Raw genomic sequence first — 14,438 nt, 5'->3', positions numbered from 1 at the left:
TGCATTTTGAACTGAACGCGAATGTAAATGCGTTGTTGGTGAGTGGATGTGTCTGCAGCAGCAGTGGCTGAAGGCCTGCAGTCAACACTGCTTATTCATTACTCACACACGCAGTCCTTCAACCAGCCTGACATCCTTGCGGCAGACCAGAACTGCAGGACATAAATAAGACCAGAGCGTGCATTCACTTTCATGTTTTCATTGGTGTTCATAATAGTGGTTGGAAGCGTTTTCAATAGACAGAAAAGAAAACTGACTACCAAACGGAGATAAGGGATGCTTTCATAAATAATTAATGGAAATAATTTTCAAAAAGTAAATCATTCATTACTCCGTTTTTGTTATATATATATATATATATATATATATATACACAAACACACATTAATTAAACTGTTATTATGTATAGAATACCCCTACAAGATTTAAAAGTAGCGTGTGTGTGTGTGTGTGTGTGTGTGTATCTCTCTCTCTCTCTCTCTATGTATATATATGTGTGTGTGTGTGTGTGTGAGAGAGACTCTGGACCACAAAACCAGTTATAAGCAGCATGGGTATATTTGTAGCAATAGCCAAAAATACATTGTATGGGTCAAAAATTATTAGGATATTAAGTAAAGATCATGTTCCATGAAGATATATTGTACATTTCATACCATAAACATCAAAACTTAATTTTTGATTATTAATATGCATTGCTAAGAACTTCAATTGGACAACTTTAAAGGTGATATTCTAAATATTTAGATTTTTTTTTTCACCATCAGATTCCAGATTTTTAAATATTTCAAATATTCTATCCTAACAAATCATACATCAATGGAAAACTTATTTATGCAGCTTTCAGTCTATGTATAAATATCCTATGTTAATCACTGTAAAATAAATTTTACAGTAAAGAACAATAGTGACATTTCAGGGATTGCAGGATGGGGTCTGGATCATGTATTTTACAGTTCATAACTACTGTTTTTGTGTTAATTTACTACATAAAACTGCATGAGTTGTTTAAAAATTTTTACTGGTAAATTGTTCACTGTGAATTAGTAATTTTTTGCAGTATTTCACAATAAATATATTAAATATACTTAATAAGATAATATACATGCGACTGTATTTTAGATTGTTGCATTTTTTAAAAGTGAACATTTTTTTACCTTTATTTAAATTTCTTTATTTGTATTTTTTTTATTATTATTACAGTGTAGCTAATACTTTTCCTTTCCAAATTTCTACTTATTTTGTTGTTTAGTGTATCTTAGTTTACTTTGCAATGTTACATTGTTACTGAGTAATACTACTGAAATACGTAGCTTATTTTGTGGAAATGCTTGTTAATTGTATCGTATAAATACTATGAATGTGCACTCTGATATAAATATGTGATTATGGACTGTAGCCTATAATCAGCCTTCATAATAAGTGTGTCACTCATCCACTCGTGTTTTTTTTCTATCACAGGCTTCTCCAGTGCGCGCAGTTCATGTAGTTTACTCATTTCACGCTGTTTTACTCTCCTCCCGTCTCCTCCTTTGGTCCAGTGAGTGTGAGCCTGCAGCAAGTGATGATCCCAGCATCCCTGCCGTTACGACCAGCGCACTGCACAGATCACACCACCGCGACAATTCGCGCGGTATTTTTCTTTTAACGCGCGTTTAAATGCCACAGTGGAATATAGAATTTTAATTTGAATCGCCCGAGCGACCGTTTATGCAAATGGACTAACCGCGTACGTGCGACTACAACCGCACACTGGCTGGAACCGCACGGTGTAAGGTAGCTTATTTGTGTTATATATGTAATATGTGTACTAATATACGTCTGAGTGATTTGTAATGCCTGTGTTCGACAGTCCTTTGTTTTATTAGAAAACAAAAGGGTTTCCCGACCTGGATAGGTGAATTGTACCTGTGTTATTGCACGCATGAGGACAAAGAACAGCTTATGCACATTGTGTTATTAATTAACGTTAATCTTTATATTCCTCTTTATGCCGTAGCCTATAATTGAACTATGGACTAAATTGTGTTTTTTACACTCTCTTTTCCTTTCTCTCTCTCTCTGTCCCTCCATATGTCTCTTATTTTCCCTACGGCTTTGTCTATTTGCCCTCATGTTCTCCGCGGATGTTTTCTTGAGAGAATCCACTGATTATTTTGGCTGTCACCATATGTTCCCACATACCCAGAGAAAAATTTTGTTTTTCATGTGTTTAATTATCACATTTAACCGAGAAAAACGAATAACGTGCTGTCAAAAAATCTACCACATTTTCTGTCAAGTTTACGGCCGTTAAAACATCTTTTGAAAAAAAGGCGGTAAATTCCTTTATTTTTATCGCGATATATCGCGTCGTATTTGACAGACTTTAGTGTATTAAAATCGAGTAAAAGTATCTCCTGCTGTAAAAAGGAATGTTATAACATCTCTCTGTAATTGAGGTCAGTTTTATGACCTACATATCTAGGTTAAGAGGTTAAAATGAGATAAACAAGCACATATGTTAATGAACAAACATTGCTTGATAAAAATGATCTTCTAACAAAGCAGCTGAGTTGTTTTTGTGTGAATAAATAGCTCTGAGATGCTGAATTGTGAAGGATGTGATGTGTGTGTTGATGACACTATGTGCTGGAGTGTGAGTTTGCATCTCATCATGCGTTTCTGTGCGCGCGCGGCAGACGGTAATGAGATTTATCCCCTGTACGCATAAATCTCACTATTTTTCTCTTGTTTTCAGCCACAAGGGACACCGTCTGTACATCAACGTTACACTGGCCGCATTCGCACCCTCCGTCATCTCTATGGAAACCGAGTACCGTCAGGCATCCCTGGGCTCTCTGGTGTGTACCCAAGATGGGGAGCCGATGAGCTGCCAGACCCCGGGCCCTGTGACGTACCAGCCGGGGACCACCGGGGTCGGATCCGACTCCTTCCCGTGTCTGCGCCCCCTTACTTTCCCCCAGCCATCCAATGAGGAGGCACGGCGCTCGGGAGAGGTCACCGTTATGGTCAAGGAGAAAGCTGAGAGTGGTAGTTTATCATTTCATCAATAATGTGTCGTTCTGGGAGGGTTTTGTGAGGGAGAAGGGATAAGAATAATTGATATGAAAGCATCTGCTTTGTCTTCAGGAAGAATAAAAGACTTTCAGGTCCTGCTGTGCCAATCACACTACAGTCATTTGCATACAGCAATCAGGATAATGACTTTAAAAATGGCATGTAATTAAATAGGCAAACATCGGAGATGAAGTGTTTTCAGAGCTCAAACTGCAGCTACAAAAAGACAAAGACTAAAGTTATAGTCTAGAAAAAAATAGACCTAAAATGTCTGAGCGACTGTAAAACCAAGTATAGAAAACCAAATTGGTGTTATTTTAGTATTTATTTATTAACTATTAAAGCATTTCTTAATAATTTGAATAAGCTTTTGTTTTTATATATGTTTTCACATTAATTTTAGATTGTTTAAATAATTTTATTATGTGCTTTCAGGCTTTTTTATATATTATAATAAAATTATATATATATATATATTTATATATTTTAAGTTTGCTTTTGTCGATTTTATTATATTTTATTTTAGCTTCATTTCAGTTATTTTTAATAGTCTTAGTTAACAAAAACAACCCTGAACCAATTCAGTAATAAATACTAAACATTAAAATACTAAATATTTAATTTTTGTCTTTTATTTAAGCTTCATTTCAGTTATTTTTAATAGTCTTAGTTAACAAAAACAACCCTGAACCAATTCAGTAATAAATACTAAACATTAAAATACTAGATATTTAATTTTTGTCTTTTATTTAAGCTTCATTTCAGTTATTTTTAAGTCTTAGTTAACACTAACAACACTGAACCAAATCAGTATCGAATATTAATTTTATTGGACTTCTTTTTCTTTAATTTACGTCTATATGTATCTTTTCATCTATATATATATATATATATATATATATATATATATATATATTATTTATTTGGTTTTATTTTATTTTATTTTAGTATTTTTTAATAGTCTTAGTTAACAATAACAATGCTGAACCAAATCAGTATTGATTTGATTTACATTTTTTAAATTTACATTTTTCATCTATATTTTTAATTTTTGTGTTTTATTTTACTTTATTTCATTTTGTTATTATTATTATTATTATTTTTATTTTTTTTTTTTTTGTCCTAATTAACAGTAATAACACTGAACCAAACTGATATTAAATGCAAAAGCAGCTGTAACTTCAAATTATACCATCCCTGTTTCAGGTCTAGGAGTTGTTGGGGTGAGTTTTCTTCACGTTCAGTGTTTTTAGAGCTTACCAGTTCTTTTTTTAAAACTGAAAACCCCTTCATTAGCCACATATTCAAAAATAAATACAGATATCTGACAGTTACAGGTCACTACAGTCACTGCAGAGCCACTGAAACCATAAATAGACAGGCCTAGAATAGAATATCGTTAAATCAAACGCTAGGTAACTAATCAAAAAGAGCAATTCACTACAGTGGTACATTCTGTCCCCACATTTTACATATCTGGGGCATATATGTATAGTCATTACTGCTCAAATCCCTGGTTATTTTCTGATCCTGGTTATGCGAAATACTGAGAATAGTAAAGGAAGAAATATATGATGCACACTTTCAGGATTTAATAAGCAAATAGCTTTAAAAAAGCAAAAATAAAAACGAAAAGTGAAAATGATTAATTCAGAAAGCACTTCCTGGCAGCACTGTTAGAGGAATAGTTTGCTGCACAGCAGATCCGATCATTGTAAATAATGCACAGGCTCTTCTGAGGGGCATTTCTTTGTTACTCACCACTGAATGATTGAGAGCTGGCAGTGGACAAGCTCAACAACTCATGACCGCTTTGTTGTTTATTATGGCTCGGTGATGCTCCGATGAGTTCGTTTGAGGTTAACAGCGAGATTTTTTATTTCCCTTCTTTTTACAGTCGCTGAGTGTGTCGTAAATACTCTTAATTAAATTAAAGTTGTGCATCCTAATTAAAATCGCCAGAGGGGCTTCCTGGCAGGAGGGGCTGAAAGGCATGACAGAGATTAGTGAATTAATTCCATTGGTGGCTATTTAATTAAAGTTGGTATAAAGAGCACGTCATCCTGGGTTTCTGTCAGCATCATGTTTAGAGGAAAACATGGTGAGACAAACAATCATGATAACAGAGAGGTAGAAAAAAGGAAACTATGGTCTTAGTGCATGTTATATAAATGTATTGTTCTCTTATATACTACAGGTCAAAAGTTTGGAATCATTATCATTTTTTAATTCATATCATTTTTATGGAAAAGACTTAGCAAAGCTGCATTTATTTGATTAAAAATACATTAAAAACAGTAAAATTGTGTAATATTTTTTACAGTTTGAAAGAACTATTCTCTGTTTGAATATATTTTAAAATATAATTTATTACTCCAGTCTTCAGTGTCACATGATCTTTTAGAAATTCTGTGCTGCTCTGATGCAAATGATTATTATTATTAATGTTGAAAAGAGTTTTTGCTGCTTAAAGGAGAAGTCCACTTCCAAAACAAAGATCACCCCCTTGTCATCCAAGATGTTCATGTCTTTCTTTCTTCAGTCGTAAAGAAATTACGTTTTTTTGAGGAAAACATTTCTGCATTTTTCTCCATATAGTGGACTGATATGGTGCCCCAAAAAACTTCGAACTTCCAAAAGGCAGCTTAAATGCGGTTGTAACGATCCCAGTCAAGGAAGAAGGGTCTTATCTAGTGAAGTGATCTGTTATTTTTATTAAAAAAATACAATTGAAATACTTTTTAATCTTAAACGCTCATCTTGCCTTTCTCTCCCTGAACTCGTGTGTATTCTGACTCAAGAGAGTTAGGGTTTGTCGAAAAACTCTGAACGTATTTTCTACCTCAACCTCAAAAATCATTTCAAAATCATCCTACATCGCTGCAGAAGTACCCACCCAATCTTTGCGAAGTGAACATGCAAAGAAGATCAAACACCCTTAACCAAAAATGTAAAACAGCGATATAGAACGATTTTGAAGTTGAGGGAGAACATGAGATGGGAGTTTTTCAACATACCCTAACTGTCATGAACCGGAACAAAAACAGTCCAGGTAAAGACAAGACGAGCGTTTGACATTAAAAAGTATATAAATTGTATTATTTTGATTAAAATAACCAATCGTTACGGTAGATAAGACCCTTCTTTCTCGGCTGGGATCGTTTACAACCGCATTCGGGATCGTTTGAAGCCACATTTAAACTGCAGTTTGGAAGTTCAAACTCAGGGCACTATATCAGTCCATTATATGGAGAAAAATGCTGAAATGTTTTCCTCAAAAAACAGAATTTCTTTACGACTGAAGAAAGAAAGACATGAACATCGTGGATGACAAGGGGGTGAGTAAATTATCTGTAAATTGTTATTCTGGAAGTGGACTTCTCCTTTAGTATTTTTGTAGAAATATTTTTTTTCACATTCTTTGATGAATAAGAAGTTTAAAAACAGCATTTACATAAATCTTATGTAACATAAATGTCTTTACTGTTACTTTTGATCATTTTAAATTGTTCTTGCTGAATAAAAGTGTTAATTTATTAACTGTTGAATCGTAGTATATCACAGTTTCTACACAAATTTAAAACATTTTTAACATTGATAATGATGAATGTTTCTTGAGTGGCAAATCAGCATATTAGAATGATTTCTGAAGGATCATCTGACACTGAAGACTGGAGTAATGTTGCATCACAGAAATAAATTGTATTTTTAAAACTATTCAAATAGTAAGAGTTGTTTTAAATAGTAAAAATATTTAATATAAAATATTAAATATTTTTCAATCAAATAAATTCAGGCTGTGTGAGCATAAGAGACCAAAAAACATTGAAAATAAAACGTACTCTAAACGTTCGACCAGTACTGTAAGAATTCTGTCCAAGACCTAATTGCCAAGTGACTAATTTATTAGTATTTTTTGTCTCATCATTTAGTTTGCTTACATCCTTTCTTTCTTTTGGCAGTCGACAGGATTTGTTCCTCCCCGAACGATGCTTCTGCCTCCAAACCCATTCTCTCGTCTCCTCCTCGCCGGCATCATTCTCTCCCTCATACGCACCATCCACATGTGGCCCGCACCCGGATGGGCAGCCGCTCCAGCTCCATCGCCTACACAGCGTTCTCCCCGCGGCCCTCTATTTCACGCCACTCCAGCATCGCCACCAACCCCCCGATGGACCGCTCCAAACCCAAAGACTACCTCATCCTTGCTGTCATCGCCTGTTTCTGCCCTGTCTGGCCAATCAACATTGTGGGATTTGTTTACTCCATCATGGTATGTAGAACTTAGGCCCTTTGAGTCATTCTACACAGAAAAAACACAAAGAAAAAAGGTCATTAAATGTTCCAATTGAATGTAACAATGAATAGCAAACTTTTTGTTTATATATATTTATATTACATGTTGTAATATTTCTAAACATATAATAATATTAAATAAATTAAAACCCATATATAGGTATTTTTCAAAATAAAATAATATCATTTTTTGTCTGTTCCCAATTAGCAAATATAAAAATGTTAATAATAATAATAATAAAAAAGCCAATTAGCAAATAATAATAATAAACATATAATATAATAATATATATAATTATATTATAATAATATAATAACATATAATACTATTAAATAAAATTAAATCCAGTGATTTTCAATAATATTTACTTATTTATTGTATTTTTTTAAAATAATATAATTTTTTGTCTGTTCCCAGTTAGCAAATATGCACATTGTCATATTTTAGTCTCATTTAGATAATTTTATAGGAGTTATTATTGTTATTATTAATGATAAGAAATATAATAATAATATAATCTAAATATATTTCATTTTAATTTTGGTAAAGTTTTACAAATTTTGTTGTTTTTGTTATTTATTTTTATTTTTATTTTTTATTTTAGTTTTAGTTAAGTACTAAGTTAGGTACTAATTTTAGTTGACTAACTTTAGTTGTCATCAACTAACAATTGGAATATTATTGCATTATTATTACTGAAATATAATTATACTTATATATTATTTAATTAATAATAATATATAATATATTTTATAGCACAAGACTTGCAGTGTCAACCCTGTTAGTTTTCTGGAGGAATAATTATATCCTAATATATTCAGTTTTAATAATTTTTGGCATTTAAATGCATTGTATGTCTAATAGAATGTTTGAAATGACACAAACATCTCAGAAATTCCTTTTTAAAAAACAAAAGGCATCACTGAATGCTTCATTGAATGATCCTGTCTGTGCTGAAATATCAAATGGATATGCAAAATCATTTTTTCCCTTTGTACAGCAGACAGAAATTGTCATTGTGTGTTACAGTGTTGAATATATAAAATGCTTCAGACTTTAATGGAACCTCAGATCTGACTGTCATGTTCTGTTAGTCCCGAAACAGTCTAGAGCAGGGGAACATAGACGGAGCGAGACGACTGGGTCGCGTAGCCAAGCTGCTCTCTGTGGTCTCTCTGGTGGGAGGAGCTGTCATCATCGTAGCATGCGCTGTGAATCTGTCAAGTAAGCGATCTCTAACCTCTTCACCCGTGCCTCACGGGACTTTCTCCTTTTCGTTGTCACACGCACTCATTCAACATGAAATATGCTCCTCAATGCTGGATATTTTTGCAGAAGGGATTATCTGAATCATAACTCTCTATACATAGGACATCTAAGTAGGTCAAGAAGCAGAGAATCCTTTGTGGCTGGAGATTTTCTTTCTTTTTGCTGCTCTTTTGAAGTGTTTAAATACTGCTACTTTTTCCCAGTGGACATTCAGCCTTTTCTTCTAATGTTGGGAAAAGTGTTCTACAAAGCTGTGGTGATTAGAAGACATTTACATGGGTTGCATTTAATTACTTGAATAATGAACCATATATGAATTAATAATGACTCAGAAATGACAAAACAGATTGATCTACTGTATCACAGACTAATGTTTTACACTGTTATATGTTTTAGAAAAAAAGTCAGAGCAAACGTTGATGGTAACCAACAGAATAGTCAAATAGAATAGTCTATTCTCTTCCTTGAGTTAACATCAATGAAAGGGCAACCCATTTACTTCCATTATGTGACATATTACAGAGTGAATAGGACATTTAGTTAAAAATAGGGCAGGACTGGATTTAATCCATTGGGAATTGATTGGATTATGAACATTTACTGATAAATACCAGAGAAGTCAAGTGACATCAACGAGAAGTAATGGAAAGAAAGCAATTTAATAATGGAAAGAGAGTAATTTATTTATTTTTATTTTATTTTATATATATATATATATATATATATATATATATATATAAGTATTCAAATCTTAGATTTTTTTTAAAGTGGTTCAAAAAATATATTTTATATTTTGTTTTCTAAATTATGAAACTTTATGTAAAAAAAATTTCACATCACTACTGAAACAATGTATGTTTTAGTCCATTGGCTGAGATCGATTTTAACTACACCCCTACATTTATGATCAGGAAAAATGTATGTGTCACTCTTTTTCATAACTACATGGTGAATAGATATGCCCCATTATTTTAGGTAATTGTGTTTGAAAGTATGAAAAATTTGTGTTTAACTTCAAAGAATGTCTCTACCAAACACCATTTTTCTATAATTAAACACTTTTTTTAGGGGTTTCATTAACATTTAGTTTTTATATGTGTACCACTGTTCAGGACCATGCTTGATAACCATGTGGTAATTAGCATCTTTGAGCTAGGTTCAAAAGTGTGTCATGACCTAAACATTTGGTTAAATTTCGGTAGTGAAATCTTTGTTTTTTGGGGTGTTATCCCATAAAATCGTCACTACCATAACAGTCACGACCAAAACTTTTGGTGGAATTTTGGCAGTGACATCGTTGTTTTTTTGTGTGTTATTGAATAAAACTGTCACTACCGAAACAGTCACGATCGAAAAATATTATGTTTCGGTAGTGACAACTTTGTATCCTTGGGTGTTATTCTTTAAAATTGCCACAACCGCAACAGTCACGACTGAAACGTCATCATTGTTTCAGTAGAGACAAAAGGGAACACATATCCTTTATTTGGGGGAAATAAACAAAATTTTTGTACAGTTATGCAAATTTTAGTATGTTTTTAGTAGTGTTTTAGTATGTGAGTTAAAATTCTGTAATGTGACATGGTCGCTACTGTCACTACCGAAAATGTGTTGTCACTACCGAAACATGGGATGTTTTGGCAAAAATAAAGTATACTGACTTATCAACTAAGATATTATGAAAGTTTTTGGTTTAGTGTATATATGTTCAAACTAAAGAATTCTGAAGTTTGAAATCAGTATGATCAACTTTTTGCCTTTCACAAAGAAAAATTGCATTCAAAATACAACAAATCTCATAAATCACACTTTAAAATTGTGATTGTTATTGACTTACATCTGAAAACTTTTTAATAAAATAGAAAAAATATATATATGTGACCCTGGACCACAAAACCAGTCATAAGTGTCAGTTTTTCGAAATTGAGCTTTATACATCACCTGCGAGCTGAAAAAATAAGCTTTCCATCGATGTATGGTTTGTTAGGATAGAACAATATTTGGCCGAGATACAACTATTTCAGTATATGGAATCTGAGGGTGCAAAAAAATCAAAATATTGAGAAAATCGCCTTTAAGGTTTTCCAAATTAAGTTCTTTGCAATGCATATTACTAATCAAAAATTAAGTTTTGATATATTTACAGTAGGAAATGTACAAAATGTCTTTATGGAACATGATCTTTACTTAATTTCCTCATGATTTTGACCCATACAATGTATTTTTGGCTGTTGCTACAAATATACCCCAGCGACCTAAGACTGGTTTTGTGGTCCAGGGTCACATATTTACAAAAAAGATGTAAGCAAAATCTTAATTGGTCAGTATAACCCTTCAGTTTGTTAAGTAGCAAATCAGCATAAAATGAATTCTGAGAATCATGTGACACTGAAGACTGGAGTAATGATCCTGAAAATTCAGCTGTTCATCACAGGAATAAATTACATTTTAAAATATATTTAAATAGACATCTAATTGGTCTTGGTAAGCAGAAGAGACTTTGGAATGGTAGTGTACATTTTAATAGCCCTGTTAGTACAGGAAAACCATCAACAAGTGCTTTTAGTCCTTTAATATGATTAGAAAAAGCATCCCAGAATGCAACTCATGAAGTTCAGAGTGAGCAGAGCTGGAATCTAGACAAAGAAGGTGCACAGATATATGATATCAGGTGTTTGTGAGTTTGTTTGTTTTTTACATCAGTAATATGATTTATCTGTGATTTTCAGTTAATGTCAAATCCTGAATGCGGTGAGCCTGCCACGAAGCCAGTTTCACATCAGACCACTGACCCGAACACCACGGCCCATTTGTTTTGCCCCACTGCTGCTGTGACGGCAATCACAACGTAGAGAGCAATCGATAATCGGATGACTTTGCTCTCTGAAAGAACCCTTGGTAATCTGCACCAACATGCCATCCTTCAAACAGATGGAGCAAGATACTTCACTGAAGTCTCACACAACAATGAGAAAAGAGAGTTTTACTCTTGCGTCCGTTCCTTGGCACTTACTCCGAGGCTATTGGAGTCTCTCACACCAAAACTATAGCTCATGCTCTGCAAAGACTGGCTGCACTCACACGCTGTCATTGAGGAGAATTGCTGGTAAAGCAAAAGTATTTGTCCTTCTCCAGAAGCAGAAAACAAGCCAAACCAATATACAGACGTGGGTTTGTCAGATTGTTCCTCCTTTAAAGTATCTGATGAGAAACACAAGCCAATTGTTCTGAAGATTGTCAAGTGGCTCATATGTGATGAAGTGGATCTCCTCAGTCGTGAGAAACCTCAAGTAAACTGGAGTCGTGATCATGTCCTTATATCAGAGACGCACTTATTGACAACATTTGTTCAGTTTTCAAAATCTCAGAGAACCATTTATGAGAAGATCACCTGTGAGTAAAGAAGAGAGATATCTTAGTAAAAAGAGTACAAGAGTCATCTTTTTGTTTATTTTCTTGTCCTTGTATACTGTACATTTTTAAGAAGATGACAAAAATTTTTTGATTTATTTTCTTCCATCAGACATTTGGAGTTTATATTGTGATTCTGTTTTAAAATTATTTTACATTTTTCATTTAACTGATGACAATCAAATCTTCCTTTCTGTTCATTTGTCTTTTTCTCAAAAAAAAACAAAAAAAAAAAACTGACTGTTCTTGAACGTCACAAACGTGTAGTCGTGCTTACACAAAATGTAGCTAACAACCCTAAAATTGTGTTTTGGACAACCAAAATATTGCAGCCGAAAATAATCCACACCCCTTTTGATGAAGCAATATGCAAGCACTCACAGTCGAAATGGATTTTCATCACATCGTAAAAGTGTTTCTGAAAATATTAATCTTTATAAAAAAAACACACTGTGTCTGCTGCAAACCTTTGTATTGAACTGTGTTGTTGGGTTATTTATATACACTGTGTAATCTGAAATATCTGTAGCTAAATGTAGCCAAATCACAACTGAATCTTGCAATATTGTATTAATTAGACGTTGTGTTAATGACCCCATCCTGTAGATCCAAATGGGACATTTGGCTGTTAATACTGATGAGTCTATGAGCTTGTGGGGCTCTGGAGGATTTTATTGCTCTAGGTTATGAATTGTATATAAAGAGGAATGTATGATGATGAGATTTCAACATGTGGGATGCTGGGTTTGTAATGAGGGCAACTGATGTCATCATTCTCTGGTTGTGAATGGATGTAGCTTTTGTGCATTTCATTTCTGTTTAGGTACTGCATATGCTATACTACAGAACTTGTGATATGTGACGATTATATTTACGGTAGGTCAAGTTGGTTAATTCCATGTATTTCTTTATATCGTTTTTTTTCTAATACATATATTTATTTTTCCTAATACCCTTTTGGCACATGGGAGTACATAAACATTCTTGTTTCAAACCACCCTGATAGAGTGATAAAGAGCTGAGACTTATGAAATATTTAGCTATTGTGCACTTATTTTTGCATGCACCCTTCTTTCTCAAATATTTTGATAGTCTTGTAAGAAGCACTCTTTCCCTCTATGTATCCTCTGTAGGGAAACAGAATAAAGCATTAAAAAGATGTGAAACAGCTGTGAATTCTTTCCGTTGTCTGACTGCTGGATTGTTCTTTGTCCTCAAATTATTAGTGTGACTAAGTTTGAAGCTTCTGTTGCCAGGGATACCATCTGCCGCTCTTCAGGTGTGTGAGACATGAGAATGAGACTGGACATACTGAAGACAGCATGGAGACAAGAGTGTAAAAATGGAGATATATTTAGGTCTGACGATTTATAACTTGGTCACAGTGGAAAGAGACGGAAGAAGATGAGCACAGAGATTTTGACTTTTAAAGGTCACTGTTATTTACTAATTATTCAAATCCTTGCTCAAAATTTATATTTTTTAAATCTGCTGAGAACAAACCACAAAATGAGTCAGACAGATAGATAGATAGATAGATAAACAAATACATAATAGACAGATAGATAAACAAACAGACAGACAGATAGATAGACATAGATAGATAGACAGATACATAGACAAATACATAATAGACATAGATAAACAAATAGATAACAGACACACAGATAGATAGACAGACAGATAGATAGATAGATAGATAAACAGACATAGATAGACAGATAGATAGATAAACAGACAGACAGATAGATAGATAGATAAACAGATAGACAGACAGAGACAGACAGATAAATTGATAAGACACACAGATAGACAGATAGATAAACAAATACATAATAGACAGACTGACAGATAGATAAACAGACAGATAGATAGACAGATAGATAGACAGACACAGATAGATAGATAGATAAACAGACAGACAGATAGATAGATAAACAGATCGATAGATAGACAGAGACAGATAGATAAACAAATTGATAATAGACACACAGATAGATAGATAGATAGATAAACAAATACATAATAGACAGACAGACAGACAGACAGATAGATAGATAGACAGAGAGACAGATAGATAGATAGACAGACAGACAGATAGATAGATAAACAGATAGACAGACAGAGACAGATAGATAAACAAATTGATAATAGACACACAGATAGATAAATATATAGACAGATAGATAGATAGATAAACAAATACATAATAGACAGACAGATAGACAGACAGAGACAGATAGATAAACAAATAGATAATAGACACAGATAGACAGATAGATACACAAATTGATAATAGACACACAGATAGATAGATAGATAGATAGACAGACAGATAGATAGATAAACAGAGAGACAGATAGATAGATAGACAGACAGATAGATAGATAAACAGAGAGAC

General features: G+C 33.3%; 1 protein-coding gene across 2 annotated transcripts; it reads left to right on the top strand.

Moving 5' to 3' along the window:
* Positions 1 to 1,466: 1,466 nt before the first annotated feature.
* prrt2 (proline-rich transmembrane protein 2) lies at positions 1,467 to 13,197 on the top strand. 2 transcript variants are annotated; one of them, XM_051123603.1, is made up of 5 exons: positions 1,467 to 1,771; positions 2,741 to 3,033; positions 7,023 to 7,333; positions 8,452 to 8,581; positions 11,356 to 13,197. In XM_051123603.1, exons 2-5 carry the CDS (start codon positions 2,805 to 2,807, stop codon positions 11,370 to 11,372), a joined length of 687 nt encoding a protein of 228 aa, XP_050979560.1. In that variant the 5' UTR covers positions 1,467 to 1,771; positions 2,741 to 2,804; the 3' UTR covers positions 11,373 to 13,197. The 2 variants fall into 2 exon arrangements, with proteins under 2 accessions (XP_050979560.1, XP_050979559.1); XM_051123602.1 differs by having other exon boundaries at positions 1,467 to 1,776.
* Positions 13,198 to 14,438: the final 1,241 nt, after the last annotated feature.

This window comes from Labeo rohita, chromosome 12 (genome assembly GCF_022985175.1).
Source record: "Labeo rohita strain BAU-BD-2019 chromosome 12, IGBB_LRoh.1.0, whole genome shotgun sequence".
NCBI lineage: Eukaryota > Metazoa > Chordata > Actinopteri > Cypriniformes > Cyprinidae > Labeo > Labeo rohita.
Note: the sequence above shows the minus strand (reverse complement) of the source record. Positions and strands in the feature narration are given on the sequence as shown.